The sequence below is a fragment of the Strix aluco genome, chromosome 13 (assembly GCF_031877795.1).
Source record: "Strix aluco isolate bStrAlu1 chromosome 13, bStrAlu1.hap1, whole genome shotgun sequence".
Lineage (NCBI taxonomy): Eukaryota > Metazoa > Chordata > Aves > Strigiformes > Strigidae > Strix > Strix aluco.
In genome coordinates this window covers 5767907-5783730 of record NC_133943.1, presented here as the reverse complement: position 1 = coordinate 5783730, position 15824 = coordinate 5767907, and the positions used below count along the sequence as shown (strand labels likewise).

Here is a 15824-nt window from a genome sequence, read left to right as displayed (position 1 = left end):
TAATCTATTGAATAATGTCTGTTGCTTAAATGTTCTCTGAAAGTAATACTCGTTATGGAGGTTATTTGTAATTGTCTTTTTGTAGTTGATGTGTGCATGTAACTCATTTTGGCTGTACTTTGACTTTAGATAATTAGTGATGAAATGAAAAAAAACCCCAACCTCATGATATTCTTTAGATGGTCAAATAATTTTTTTACATAAAATAACTTGTTATAGCCTATTTTATTATTACAATGATTGGTCAGACAAAAAAGTGATGTCAGTGATGTACCACTGCAACAATGGGTAGCTAGTTATTGTGCAGTAACACCTTTACAAGAAGAACTAATTGGATAGTACACAAATTAGATCATTACTGTACCAAGATGTATTTTTAAAAGCTTATTAAAAATGTTTAGTGTTTTGTGTTCAGTAGTTAGTGCCAAATAAATTGTGACTCATTTAACAGCAGAACTGTTCAAAATTGAGGTTGGTTGGTGTCAGCTGCAGGGTTTATTTTGGATAATAGCAAAATAACATTTACACTAAAGGTGTGGGACATTTTTTTTTTTTTTAAATGTAGCTGTATAGGAAAGCTTGGATTTGTGGGCCTGTTTCACAGTGAAATCTGTTACAGTGTCTGTCCTATGTTCCCAGTATTCATTTTCTGTGTCAGATATTAAACTCTACAGTTTTTACATGTATGTTCTTTTCATTTTTACTTCCTAGCCAGCCAAGCTAGAGATTTATTATCAAAAATGCTTGTAGTAGATCCAGACAAGAGAATTTCTGTAGATGAAGCCTTACGTCATCCTTATATTACTGTCTGGTATGATCCAGCTGAAGCAGAAGCTGTAAGTTTTTGCATTTAAAATAAATTTTAAGGTGCCGGTTTAATAGCTTTAAAGAATATCTTTAGTTTTAGTCAAGAGCATGCTTTGAACTCATTCTTTGGCTAGCAAAAGTCACACATAAAGCCTTCAGATCAACATTAGGGGCAGAATCACCTGAAGAACAGCTGCTGGAGTGGAGTTGATGTGATTTTGAAAGTAGTTGTTGGTGGTTCCTTTTACTTTACAGAAAGAGTTGCCTATGTGGTGGTAATGTAGGGCTTTTTGCAAAGGGGACTCTCTCTAAGGCCCCATAAAGCCTTACAGTGAGTTTAATTTTAGTTGATGCTTTTAAACAGCCTTTCAGTGGGAAGGAGGACTTAAAGGCAAATTCTGGAGTTGAGAAATGAAATGTACTTTTGAGGTATAGGAAATAGATTGCCAAAGATGAGGGTAACAAAATGCTAAAAAAGCTGTAATTTTTAGGTTTTTTCAGTTATGATTGGTTGTAGTACCTGGTGTAGTAGACACATTATAGAGTTTCTTTTCTTTGTAGCCTCCACCTCAAATATATGATGCACAGTTGGAAGAAAGAGAACATGCAATTGAAGAATGGAAAGGTAAAAAGTGAGCATGACAAATGACACTTATTGTAATAACTTGTATGATTAATGCGTGGCTCGCATTATATATACATGTGTATAATACATGTGTGCTGGATTGTGTAACTGACTGGAACTCACTGTTTCATTTACACAGTACTGCTTGTGGCAATATGAAAAGAAGTCAATAGTGGAAAGATGTTCTATTTGGAGTGAATATATATGTATGTGTGTATATGTACATATATATACATGTAACGTTCTGAAGTCTGTTCAACAAAATGCTGCAGTTATCTCTTTTCCTTCCCTTCCTCTGAGTACTTTGTTAGTCTTAAGTGTTTGTAACCTCAATAAGTTTCTTGATAGAAAGATCTCTGAAGGAGAAACATGTGCCTCTTCTCAGTGTGTATTATTTAAGCCATATCTCTTGACAATATTTACTATTGCATTTGTTTTAGAGGTCTTAAATAGCAGAAGAGTTTTTTTGGTGTGTTTTCTCTCATTGCTTGCTTATTGACCAAAGAGATTAAACTGTTGACTTAAACAAAAGAATAAATGGCATTGTGTTAGAAATCAATTACACCTTATAGTTGTAGTCAAAAACATGAAGTGGTGAGGCAGTTCAAATTTTAAGCATCTACTATCACAGAACCACCATCTTTGACTACTTTGAAAGCTCGTTGTTTTTGTAAAATAGCTTTATAGATTTCAGATATTGATTCTGGCTTATATATATATTTTTTTAGGGCATGTCTGCACAGGTACACTTCACATTTTTTTGGATTAATGCAAGGTGGAAAATTAAAATGAATCAGTTAAATATAATTTAATCCTTTAGTAAATGCTGTTACTTAGAATTAAAGAGGTCTTAACCTATTTAAATATTATTACTCTTAGCTACATTAAGACTATGGGTACATACACAAGGTGCTGTGAGTTAACTGAAGGTGTAACTTAAAGTATACCTGGTGCTCTGCAGCAGTAATAATCATAATACAGACATACCAAACGGAATAATGAATGCTCCTTTAAAGTTACCACTTTTTTTTTTTTTTGCTGTTGTGGTTCAGGTGCCTCTATGCTGAATTGTCCTTGATCAGTAAATGAGGGTTTTCATGCAATATTTTAATGGTTTAACCTACTTCAAAATTTTCAGACTTCCCTCAATGTGTCCATGGAGATTGTTGTTTAAGAATAAAGATGTTTGTGTATGGTTTCATTATGAAAGTCAAATTTCCATGGGGGTTATTCATACTTTTTTAAAAAAATCTAAATCTGTTGGTTTTCTTTTTTTACAGTTAATATTAGTGCGTTGTAGGTATACATAAAGCTTTGGGGTGGAATGGTTGTTATTTTTAAATGGGCAGCTATTATAAAATATGTTGATTCTGGTACATGCTTAGTGCCTTTCTGTGGTGCATAAAGAAAATCTGTAGAATTCTCTAATCATTGCTGTAGGCTTTTTAAAAAAAGGGAGGGGGGAAAGGAATAAATACCTATACAGTTGTACTTCCAGACTGACCCTTAACCATTTCATGGCACCTTTATACATATGTGAATTGTTTACAAATCCTCTGTGATCTTACAATGTTTTTTCTGTCACTTCTCTCATTCCTCCCACCCTTTTCTTATAAGAATTAATATACAAAGAAGTAATGGATTGGGAAGAAAGGAGCAAGAATGGTGTGGTAAAAGATCAGCCCTCAGGTTAGTCATTGTTTCTGTAGTTCTCCTGTAACTGTGATACATGGTGCTGATCTGTTGCACTAGTGAATGAAGAAATCCTGCTTAATAATCCAGGTAGGCAAAAGTTTTGTTGTTCAAGACCCTTGATTCTGATCTGCCTTTGGAGATCCACGTGCAGTAGTTTTTCATTGGTATAAGCTGTAGGAAAACTTCAGAAGTCTTGTGTGTCCAACGCCCTGAGCTGCCTTCTCCCCAAAGGGCTCTGTCATCAAATGAAATAATCAGTACCATGTTATGTCACCTGTTGCATAGATACCTTTTATGCTGAACGGTTATTCTGTGGCTCTGTATGAATAAGTCCCTTTCATGCAGGGTTAAATATCATTAGGGCTCCTTTAAAGTAGTTAATAGTGCAAAGTATTTATGGCCATGATTGAATCTTTGATGTTTGCTGCTGTTCTCTTGCTTCAGTAATTGGAATATTGTGCTGTCTTTTATTAACTGTATCTATTAGACTTCTTTACACTCGGGTCACTATTCACATTATACATTGCCTTTTTTCCCTTCCCCCCCCAGAGAGGGGGAAAAATATCTCTTAATGTTCACCTTGTGATTCAAGTGCTAGGGAACATATTGCTTGCTTTTCTAATCTTTATTAATTTCTTTATCCCCTAAGGATTTCTGTGGGGAAAGTGATACTCAGAGCCTAGAAGTGTGGTTATTTGTACCTGCAATATTGTCTTGCCTCAGATTTTATTATGTTTGGTTTACTTAGCACAGATGCAGCAGTGAATAGCAACACCAGTCCTTCCCAGTCATCATCTATCAATGACATTTCATCCATGTCAACAGAGCAAACATTGGCCTCAGATACAGACAGCAGCCTCGATGCCTTGACAGGACCCCTTGAAGGATGTCGATGATCAGCCAGGATTGCAGACTTGACTTTGGAAAAGAACTCTTGCTTCCATTGGGTCTGAATTGCTTGTAAGTTAATGGAACCAAGTAGAAAAACTCCATGTTCTGCATGTTCTGCTAAAGTAATGCCTGTTGTTTTTTTTTTTTACTCAGTTGTTATGAAATTGCCTGCTTAATGTTGTAGAATGAAAGCAAATCAATGTCTAAAGAACAAGAAAATTTAAATTTAGACACTATTATAGGCATTTCTTTGTTTCGGCCTATTTCAGGTGAGCAGTTATAATAGACTTTATTACACAATAAAATAACTCCTCTTCAGTGGGTTCATGAATCTTCAGTTCCGACTGGCAGGCTTCTGTGACACAGTGGTTGTTTACATTTTAGTACAGTATTGCTCATTAGTAGGTTTTTTGAATGTATAGTCTCTATGAAGTTTGTTTTAACATGTGACTGGCAGTTTGCTTTATTTAACAACTGGAGTGTTGTATGTAAGTGTGAAATCACACATTGAACGCTCTCAGTACTATGTTTAAAGGGCAGTTATTCTTCCACATAGCACTTTTTTTTTATTGAGCCCTTTCTATATTCGATTTCCAACAATTCCGTCTATCTTCTTGTAGAAGAGATAAACGTGAAGTTTAAAGAATATAGCCATTACTTTGTATTTCACCTACGAGTATGTGTCTTTTTCAGTTTTTTAAACATGGATGGAAGTTACAGTGACTTAAGGTCACTCATCCTTCCTTAAGATTTAATTATCTGTGAAGCAGTGCCTGTTGAGAAAGAGGAGAGAGTTCTAAGATGTTCTGTATTTTCTAGTTTGTGATACTGGTCCTTTAACAAAAACAGACAGAAAAGGAAATTATATCTGTGATGCTCTTCATTCACTGCAAACTCTGATAAAAGGTCAGATGAACTGGAGAGACTTGCAGCCTCAGAAAGAGCTGCATAAATGTTTTCCATTTTTTTAAATGGGTCCACTCTATCTAGCGAGTAATTAGAGAAATAAAAATACAGTAGTTTTGAGTCAGTTGAGTTGTAAATTAAGTATTTGGTTAACAGAGCTTAGCTCTATTCCCGCCGTAGGAAAACCTCTCTAATTGTACTGGGGGAGTAAAACATATTTAATACCTATTTTCTCAATACAGTGTCAGAAGAGGAGATTATTTACTGTTTCAATACAGGCTTATCAATACAGTTTTCAGAATCGGATAATACAAACATTGCCTGTTACATTGCACAACAGAAAATGTGTTTGCAGTAGAGTAGGGCTTAAATTGCTTTATACTACACACTTGTGAATTTGTGCACATTGACTTTGGAGTGCACAGGTGTGAAATTTTGCTAAAGGATCTTGTGTGTGCATGTGTGTGAGATTAAACTATATAACTGTAAGAGTAATAGAGATGTACAAGATGAGGTAAAACACCGCTTTCTTAAAGGCACTATATTTAGCTGTTGATCCAGATACTTTTGACTTGAATATATAAATAGAACTTCTAAAATATACTGGCCCAGCCAGCCGCTTCATTACTGACATATTTCTTTTGTAAAAGAAAATTGTTCATTGTTTCTGACCTTGATTTGAAATTTCTCTTTATGCAAACATTGTTTTTATGTTAAAGTTGTACCCCTTTTTAATAGCTTAATTTGCTGTAGCAAAAATACTAAGGTTTTATTGTCCCAGAAGGTTAAAAAAAATTCAAAAATTAGCAAAGTATTTAATATGATGTTAACTTCAGAATTGCCATCTGGAATTACAGATTTTTAAAATTCTGTTTAATTGAATTGCAGCATATTGGGACTTGTTTTTTTTCTCATTGTTTGGTTTTAAACTGATGGATACCTTAATTTATCTTTGGATACTGACAGTCTATGTGAAATATTTTTAGTACACTTTTGTCACTGGAAAAAACATTTTAAAATACCTATTTACCGTGTAGCAGAACAGTACAGGTTGCTGTTCTTTTGCGTTTTTTAAATCCTTGTTATCTGTGTAAGTTAAAATTACTAGAGACACCTATTCAAAATGAACATTAGTGATTCACTATGGAAGTAACCTACAGGATTTCATTTTTCAAGATTTTTTTAAATCTTTTTCAACTGAAGTTGCACTGTGCCATGTTCATTTTAACCGTTTCTGCTTTAAAAGATTTAAAAAAAAAAATTTGTTGTGTTAAATTTTTTCATGTGTTTTGGATATTTGCAGAGTTGAGTTTTTCCTATTGGACTTGGGTTGCTCAGAACACCGGGGGGTTGGACCAGATGACCTCCAGGTCTTTTTCAACCTAAATTATTCTGCGATTCAAATTATTGTTTAATGTTTTTTATCAGACCTGCCCTATCTCCATGATGTGAACTAGTATCTGACCTTCTAGTACACACTGTTAGCTTGAATATGTACTCTTGGAACAGAAAAAAAACAAAACCCTGAGGTGAACTGAGTTTATTTGTAAATCTTGTTATAGGAAAAGCTGTCTCATACCTTATTTTTTTAATGTCGTCTTGCTGTGGCATACATTGACGCTTCAGAATTTTACAGAAATGTTGCTGCTTTCAGAGCATGCATGAAATGTCTGTGAATATTGTGGATTTTGATTCCAGTATAATTCAAAACCAAATTGCTAATAAACTGAATGAACATTGATCTCAAGATGGCACATATGCAGATTATGTTCAGAAAAACGCATGCAGAATAGATGCATGCTAAAGTTCCCATGCTATTTCAGTGTGCACATATAGACTATAAATGCACTGCATGCAGATTATATACATATAGTTGTATTCCTGACTGCAGATTAAGTTCAGTGCCACGTTTGTGAAATGGTCATCAATGCCACAAGAACCTCATCATTGATGGAAAACAAAATGCACATGTAACTTGACAGGGGTTTAAAAGTTTAGAGAGTTTGGTGTGCAATATAATCACTGTTATTCCTAATACTAAAATCATGTATGTAAAGTGATGCAATTGACCATTTTTTTGCACTTTGGCATTTATAAATATTTATATGTATTTAAAGATTAAGAATATGTGTGTGTATACATATACATATATATATTAAGAAACCTGCTCAGTTTTGTAAACATGAATGTTACTTTTCTTTGAGAGACTTTGTATAGTGTTAACACTACTGCAGTATACATAAACAATTTATGAAATATGACTAAAAATAAATGGTGGTCAACATAGATACAATCTGTAATCTTAACTGCTCACCTGAAAAAAAGAGGGATCTATAACTATCAATCAGATTATCTACCAGAAACATTGTGTTAAGTATATGAACACTGAGTAGCTGCATGGCATTGCAGAAATGGAGTAGGTTTTAAACAGTTCATTTCATCTGTGCTCATACAATTTTTCCTCAAAAAAAAAAAAATCCAAACCCAACAACCTTAGAAAGAGAAGCTTGGCGTTTTGGAATCTGGATAAGCAGCCTGTAAGTGTGCTTTGAGGAAATACTGTGATATGACAAGTCTAGTTTTTTATTGAAAGACAAGAATTGAATGTCAAAATTAAGGCTTTGTCTGCATGGATCATACAAGGTTAAACTAGCTTAATGACTGGAAATTAGTGTTTGCAAACAACCTTTGAAATTTTGGAATGTTTCCAGTAAGGGTTTGCATTTCCATGTCAAAATAATGAAAATTAAACTCAACCTTAACTAGAAATTAACTGGTTAGTTGGTAAGTTTCAAAAACTGTTAGGAACCAGAGGGGACTTGAGGTTTTCTTTGTCTTTAAGTCCTAACAGAGCATATGTGTTTATTCAAAATGAATTAAAAAAAAAAAAAAAATTATTCCATATGTTTAATTTTTCTTTCCTAAAGAAAGGACTTTAAATGAATGCTAAATCAATTTCCTCTTTAGATCTGATTGTATTTGGCTTAAAATTATAATTTTATGAATGAAGTAGGATTTAGACATTCAAAATACAGCTGATATACCGAGTCTCCAAGAACTGAGTGGATGACCCTTTTGGCAGAAGTGCAGTTCTCTAGTTTGGTGTGTGCTGGAAGTTCAGTTGTTAAAGTGCAGACAAATCTTTACTGAACATAATGCCGTTTTGGAGTACGGGTTCAGTCTTGCAGCAATACAGTTTGTGCGGAGTGTTTTATTTGAATTGTGACACTTTAAGTGTGGTGGGGGGTAAATGCTGAACAGCCTTTGTCTGTATATTCTACATATGTCATATGGATTCTATCAGGGCTTGATGCTAAACTTAGTGATACCATATACTGGGAACCAAATTCTTTCCTGGGATATGTATTGTGTAATTCCTGCTCAAAACTGGTTTTGATCCAGGGACACCTGCACCCAGATGCAGAATTTGGACTTGAGTTCCTATAGATGAATCTGGTGATTTCTTTGCTTTTCCAGAGTGTCTTTGATTATTTTTTAACATGTTGAAATATGACAGAAAAAGTGTATTCTGGCTCATTATTTTACATCTATTGTAGATTGTCTATTACATGAGTGATAGTGATGTTCTAAAAGCTTATTACACGACTTATCAAATCAGTTTTATTTTTTGCCCGCTCTGCATGCTAAAAATGTCTGGAGCTAAACTAATGTTTTAAGTAAACCATCTTTTCTCATATTAGCGTTGGAGGAAAGTGGAGAGATAACCATCGTTTCTGTTTGTGTTCTATAAAATGACTATTTTTGTAGCTAAAATTTTAGTTGTTGGATTTCAATCCCACAGTGTTGCTTTGTGGATATAAATTTACCTGGGTCCGCTATTTCAAACAGTATATGTATAACAAGTCCAGTATAAAATTAAACTAATAAAATGCACTCTTCTGTAATTTGTTATTGAAAATATGGCAAATTATTTTGGTCCAAGAATTCAAAACAGAATAGAGAAAATACATTTAACTATGTAAGTTTTTATTCTGTGATGCTGCTGCTTATTTTTTTGAAAAGGTGCTTGCAGTTTTGCACAAAAGAAATCAACTTTATTAATTGTTGAGTTTGAAGCACTTTAGGATTCTTCTAAATACAACCAGTATATGGTGTAAAAAGGAATGACATAAAAATGCTAAATATGTTTAAGTTTTGGTTGCAATCTTTGCTATTCTAATAGATTTGATCAGCATGTTCCTTTAAATAGAAACCTGTTTTCAGAGATTTGATATTAGGTTTTTTTATGGGCTGAAATTTAACACATAGTAAGAGATCCTTTGAGAAACATCTTGTACTCAGATGCCTGTAGGATGACTTGAATAGCAATGTGACTACCTAGCCATCTATTATATAAAGATACAACAACGTTTGTTCCTATAGCAAGGTCAGCTAGCTAGGAGCACTAGGATTCTTTTTCTTAAAAGAAAAAACTTTTTATTACCTTTTGCCTAAACATCATAATGTAGTTGTATGTGCTGTGGTAAGGCCAGAACACCTGCTTCTTGGGACTCCACTGCAGTAGGTGCTCTATGAATACCACAGGAAGACACTGTCCCTGCTCTGAAATACTAGTCCCAAACCCTGATACTTTCTAGGGTGTGCTTAAGCAAGTACATGTGTATTTGTTTCCCAGGCTGGGTCTGTAGTTCATCACTCCGTAGTTTCTTAGGATAACAAAAGCACAGGAGAAAGTAATCGGGTGAGAGCAACGTTTTATGTTCACTACCTGAAACAGCAGTCATATTTGTTACTGATAACAAGGCTAATTGAGCATATGCCATTGTATTGTCTTCTAATGGGGAAAAACTTTTTTTGAAAAACCAAGTGTGTCACTAGCTTTTCTATAAATTCAGATGCTTAAATTGGTGCTAATTTTTTAAAAGAAAATGTAACAGATGGTTAGCAGTGTATTTGTCTGTTTTTGATACCTATATTTTCTTATACGGTGGCAAACCAAACTTTATAAAATGACTAATGTGCATTTTCAGCTTCATCAGATTCCCAGATTTTCCTAAAGTAAAACATTTAAACTTCCGTGGTGGTTACTGCTTCTTTGGAGCTATTGCTTTCAGGTGTTTTATACACTAATAAAATGAACACAATTAGGAAGGATAGCAATACATAACTGTCCCTTTCTTTAAATTACATGACATGTTGGGTTCCCCAGGTGGTTTTAGCAGTTTACTGTAATCAAGATACCTAATTAAGAGAAAATCACAGATAACTCTGTGCAGTTAACTCAGCACAGTGAAGCCTTACCTGGTCACTAAGATAATTTATAAAGATTATACAAATTTTCATCTATTTTAGAGGGAATAACACGTAGAAATAATTAACTGTTTTCGTAAAAATGCAAATGTTAATTTCAGAGAATATATTGTATAGTGTACTCCAGAACACGTGCTATTAAAGAGTATAATAGACTCTGAGTGATTTATTATGAAATTCAGTTTTATCTAATGATTCAAAATAAATCCCCTCCAAAAATTAGTTCTTCGAATTTCTTTTGAAATGCCTTCAAGTTTTAACTACCTTCAGAATACTTAGTATGTCTTGTTTTGGCCCTCTTTCCCACCTTCTGTTTGCGAAATGTCACAAAAAGTAGCATCAAGCCCTATCACTTGTTACAGTGTTCTGATTTTATGGCCTTAATATTAGTTATAGTATGGTATATAATTTCAGAAGAAAGATGTGCTTTGAAGTCTAATTATATAGATACATGTGGCCTCTTCTGCCTATGAAATTAGGCTTTGATTGTCATATCCCATTCTTGATGCTTGTGCAATAGGAACATGTTCCTTCCAATGCAGTGGCTATTTTGTCTGATGCTGGACTTTGTTTTCAGGATGACTAGAAAGTTTTTTGGTTTTTTATGGACAGCAGTCATGCTTCCTTGGTTTTTTTTGATTGATTTTCTTTAAGTAAACTAGAATTTCATAAGGAAAACTGTCGATAACTAGTTCTGAAGTTCTAGTTAAAGCCTCATTCTGAAGATTTTTTTTTCCCTCCAAAAACCTAATCGTAAAACAGTACGAAAGCCACTGTAAAATTACAAATAAATATGTATACTTAAAAGATTTGAGCAGTCTGTCTTATTTACTGTAGCAATGTTTTATTTTTCTTGATTCTTCCTGTGTTGAAATGAAATGTTTTATGTAACCAAAATGATGTATGCTCTTAGTTATTTTAAAACATGAAGTTTCAGTTTTCACTTTAGCTTCCAGTTAACCAAAATGTAAATATTGGTATGAAAAATGAATGAACAGCAGCTTTAAGAGATTGGTTGGAGCTGCTTTCTCCTGGTCAGCTGGAACATTTGGACAGATTAACAGCACTTGGGTTTACTGCCAAGTGTGTTTTGAAATGATTTTTTTTTTAATTGCAGAAGCTTGCCTGGTAATACTTGACAGATCTGTATTCCCATCCATGTGCTGAAACAGTGTCATAATCAGATTGTCAGACTTCCTTGCAACTTTAAGGTACTGGCTATATACGTGTGTGTGTGTATATATGTACATATATAAAAGGACTTTGGAAGAATTTTCTCTTCACCTTGTGCTCAAACAGTGTTTCATTTTGTTCTCACTGAACAAAACAGAGGTACAGCTAACTTGAAAAAATAGTTCTGTTGTACTTACTTTGAGGAAGAGGTAAGTATTTTTGCGAAGAGAGCGATGAGGTTTCCAGGCACTTTGCAAAGCTGTCTGCTCTAACTCTGGAGAAGGTGAAGTAAAACTTAACTGCCACTTTGATCTAATTACTTTTCATGGAGGTTTTCTAATATTAAAGGAAGGGTTAACATAGCCTCCTGTCTAGATTTATGGCTAGGGCTCTCAGCCAGACTTTGGCATCGTAAAAGCTTCACCTATGACAGTCTGAAATAATTTTTACCACAACATTGCTATTTCTTGCATGGAGAACTTGAAGTTTTAGCTCTTCTCTACAGGACATTGCAACAGAGTTCTGGATAAAGCAGGGATGCCCAGCAGATCCCAAAGCTCCCCTGTGTTTGATGATAGGATATTTTTCAGGTTGCTTTTTCAGCTACAGAGGAAAATAATTCATTAAATAGAGAACAAAAAAAAAATAATGAAGCAGGACAATGATGTGTGTGCAGGGAAGTGCTTTACAAAGCATTACCCCCAAGTACATTCCTTGCCTTACGCCATTTCTTTATATTTCAAGTTCTTGACATTGACAGGACAATTCTAGAAAGGTGAGGAGAGAAAGAACTGATTAAACAAGACCCAAATAATTTTTGAGAAAAGTGTGAATTCAGAAGTGTGTTTTCTCATAGTAACAAGGTTTCAGAAGATGGAGAAAAAAAAAAAGGTGGGAAAAAAGTGGAAAAAATCAAGAATGTAAGTGCATGGAATTAAAATTTTAAAAATACTTCATGATTGCTTGGTGTGAAGGTAAGGTTGCAAAGAAGCCAGTTCTGGTTCAGCAGGGTACTCACTCGTGGAGACCAGGCAATGCATTGAAGTGGTTGGCCAGCGAGCACGTATGAATAAAGGGCCTGCAGTGTGGAATAGGGCAGGGCTGCTTCACCCCGTGAACCTTGTGGGGTAACACTGGTTTTTTGATTCACTCACACTTGATCTTAAAACAAGCTGCTCACTCCTCTGGGGAAGAAGATCGTCTGTGTGGTTTCTGCTTGCACATTGTGAGCTGTTCTAGTGAGACACTGAGTTATCAAATAGATGGTCACTCTTACATTTAATCTTGCTGAAGAGCAAATAATCACGTGGTTTTGTCATATAAAGTATAATTTTAAATTCAGTAAAGGTTTAGGTATACAGATGCCATTGTTAATGTTGAAGTTCTTCTGCAGTGGGTTAAAAGAACAGTGGGTTTTTTCCTGATATTTAACTATTTTGTGTCATTAATGTTGGTATGAAAATAGTTAACACAGTTGTTGTGTGGAGAGAGGTAACTCTGAAGAGATGGGAGGGAGGGAGCCTACCAGTGATAGTCTTAAGACTAATGTGTTCTTACAGGAGTCCTGTAGGGAGGCTAATTATAATCTGGAGGAGCAAATGGCTCAGCACTCTCTACAGCCCATGTAATACCTGTGGGACTTCTGGGGTGGCTGCTAAAATGGACTCCAGCAAGCATGACGTCCCTTGATTGAAGCCACTCACGCATTTAGTGCGTCGGTACAAGACTCAAGGCTGGCCAAAAAGCACCAGGGTGCTTCCCCAGCATGCTGCGTAGGCTGGCGTGGGAGCTGGTAGTGCAAAGTGTCTGAAAGATTTTTCTAGGGGTAAGAGAAAGCGTCTCTGGCATTAGCAGGGTGGTGCAGAGCTCCTGGAGTTCAGGGATCCCCACGAGTTTGCATCAACTGCACTTTATAATCAGCACACTAGTTTTTACTGTTGGGTTTCTTATTTCACCTCTGAGAGGGGAGTATGTGCTGAAATCAGGATCTAGCCTTTCTCTCTCCTACAGTTTAGCTCAATTTCAAGCTGAACACATGCCTGTTTATTTCCATCTGTTAATTTCCCCGAAGGTTTCAAAAAACTCTTCCATTTCTTTTTGGAGCATTTCATTTCTTCTCTCTGCATCTTCCTTTGCTCTCTCCGCATTTCGCATTTTCATCTCCACAAGACTGTACCACTTACGCTGCTGTCCCAGTTTTGAATGCATACCCTTAATCTCTGACTGCAGCTCTCTGTTCCGCTGCTCCAGGCTGTTGGAAAGACAAACGTTGTAAGTTACAGGATTTTTTCCCCCTTTTTTAATAAAGCTAAAGGCTTTTTTAAAGCTAGCATTTTTTAACATGTTCCTATAAATATAAATATTGGCATCCCCAATACTTTTCCAATTTATAATATATTAAAATAAAAGCTGCAATTTTTAGTTATCCTAATCTACAGTAAGTAACTATATGGTCAAAGGAGTCAGTTTTGGGGTTGGAGGTGTTTGGTTTTTTTTTTGTAGTGGTGAAATACTACAGTAGTCTCACAACAAATGGCAATGCAACGTATTTTAGGAAACGTAGGATTCTGCTTATATTGCAGTTCCCTTGAACTGCAAGGGAAAACTAACAGAATATGGCAAAGAGATTTAAAAAAAAGCAAGCTAAAAACCTAGAAATAGCTCCTTTTATGAAGAAGAAATTGATTAATACTTTTTCAAGGAACTAAAGATCAAATAGATTTTTCTTTACACAATGTTCAAGGCAAAGTGTCATTCAGCATAACGCACTTGCCATCTGTTGCAATAATGCATGTTGAGGTATTTTATGATTTAATCAAATAGTCAATTTGCACAACATACCTGTAAATTACAATATTGTTCATTAGCTATGTTTAGAAAGTTCATTCCTTTTAACTACACAGTAGAAAAGCAGTACTATTTGGAAAGTAGAGCCTGGAACTGTTTCTGGGTTTATTTTCCTGCATAACAAGCTCTGGCTAAATCTATTCAATTTCTAATCTTAGAATTTGGGAAAATACTTATGAACACTTTCCTCTGAGTTGTTAAAATTCATGACTTGCAATTTGTAAAGGATAATGACTCACTGCTAATGCTGCCGAGAAGCCTGCACACTTTTCCCTAGAGAGATGCTCAGTATTGGATTAAGGCAAAAGGGAAAAATACACAATAGACCAGAGGCTTTTCAAGAGCTCTGCGCAGCCCTGCAAAAAAAATCTTACAGATGCTCTGGAGTTTCTCAAGCATCTGACATGAAAATGAATTCAAATAACTTCAAATAATTGATAACCTAATCCTGTAATGCTGGATCCTGGGTGACATTCGCAGTGGCATGTGGAGGCAATGGCTGCAGCAGCATCCGTAGCCTCTACTCGCAGATAAGGACCCTGCAATAGTTGCATACAGTAGGAAAAGTTGCCTCCCCTGAAGCCTCATATTTTTTAAAATCCTTTACCTTGCCATTTTAGATTCGTACTCGGCCTTCTGTCTGGACATCAGCATCTTCAGATTTGCCAGGTGGTGCTGTGGGGAGGTTGGGTTTGCTGGCAAGTCACCGGAGGATGCGAAGCTGTCGCTGTTGTCTGCTGGGACGTGTGCTGTGTTTTCCTGATCCCGCAAAACATGGCTTACAGCTGTGTTGGTTTCTTGGGAGTCTTCTGGGTGGGCAAGTCTTGTCAAATATCTTGAAGGAGGATTTTCCTCAAACATTGTTTAGCAGCAGGAGCCTGCTGAGTGTGCCCAGCCAGCACCACCCGTGCCCTCCGGGCACTGTCAAAGTCTCAGTGCCTTTTCTGTTTTAGAGGAGACCTTGTTTTCGTGTCTGCCTCGCTCTGCCTTGTCATGGGCTGTGAGAGTTTTCTTCCTCCCCACAGCTGTTTGAAGCTTTTGAAATACTTGGAAATTGTCCATTTTGCTGGAGCCTGGATCTTATTTCAGGCTCCAGCTCTGCTTTTTGTACACAGTGGGTTGAGGTCTTGAGCTGTTGTGCCCGTTTGCTACCGCTCGCCTTTATCGTCATGGCTGGTTTATTCTCATCTCTGGGAACTACTACTGCTTTCCTACCCTCGGTCTGTTTGGTGTGGTTTGTCTGACATCTGTAGGTGGCCTATTTGATAGCTGTCTACCCTTGACTAGTTTCATTCCTGGGCTGGGGAGGTGAATTCTGCAGCACTAGCCCGGTCCCAGGGCTGCTCAGGGGGAGCAGGGCACCTGCTTTGCAGGTGGCAAGGACAGGGCTCCTTGTGCTCCCCTTCGCACCCATCAGGAGAGAGATGTCTTGCATCTGCTTTGGCTGCACTGTATCTAGTTGGTCAGGCATGAGAAAAATGGCATGAATGTAAAATAGCTCCTTGGGCCACCTCATCTCTGGTGCATCCGCTGTGTCTGCTTCACAGAGAGCAAATAGTGGTGCAGGCGAGGGAGGCTGGTTTCTCCGGGCATGATGTTTCAAGGGCAA

General features: G+C 36.2%; 2 protein-coding genes across 13 annotated transcripts in view; one reads left to right on the top strand and one right to left on the bottom strand.

Annotated features, from left to right (window-relative positions):
* Window positions 1-15824, top strand: part of MAPK9 (mitogen-activated protein kinase 9) — a 79326-nt gene that overhangs the window by 19410 nt on the left and 44092 nt on the right. For 3 of the 12 annotated variants that reach the window (XM_074838930.1, XM_074838933.1, XM_074838931.1), the window contains exons 9-12: window positions 712-836; window positions 1369-1439; window positions 3050-3121; window positions 3876-11004. In XM_074838930.1, the coding sequence (XP_074695031.1) occupies window positions 712-836; window positions 1369-1439; window positions 3050-3121; window positions 3876-4023 (416 nt within the window). In that variant the 3' untranslated portion in view covers window positions 4024-11004. Of the gene's footprint in view, window positions 1-711; window positions 837-1368; window positions 1440-3049; window positions 3122-3875; window positions 11005-11312; window positions 11478-15824 lie in introns of those variants that run through there. The other 9 variants (XM_074838937.1, XM_074838938.1, XM_074838934.1 and 6 more) reach the window with 7 other exon arrangements.
* Window positions 11720-15116, bottom strand: LOC141929329 (rho GTPase-activating protein 24-like). The gene is made up of 2 exons (XM_074838627.1): window positions 14823-15116; window positions 11720-13619 (listed from the first exon to the last, which is right to left on the bottom strand). The coding sequence occupies exons 1-2, from the start codon at window positions 15074-15076 to the stop codon at window positions 13412-13414; spliced, it is 462 nt and encodes a 153-aa protein (XP_074694728.1). The 5' UTR covers window positions 15077-15116; the 3' UTR covers window positions 11720-13411.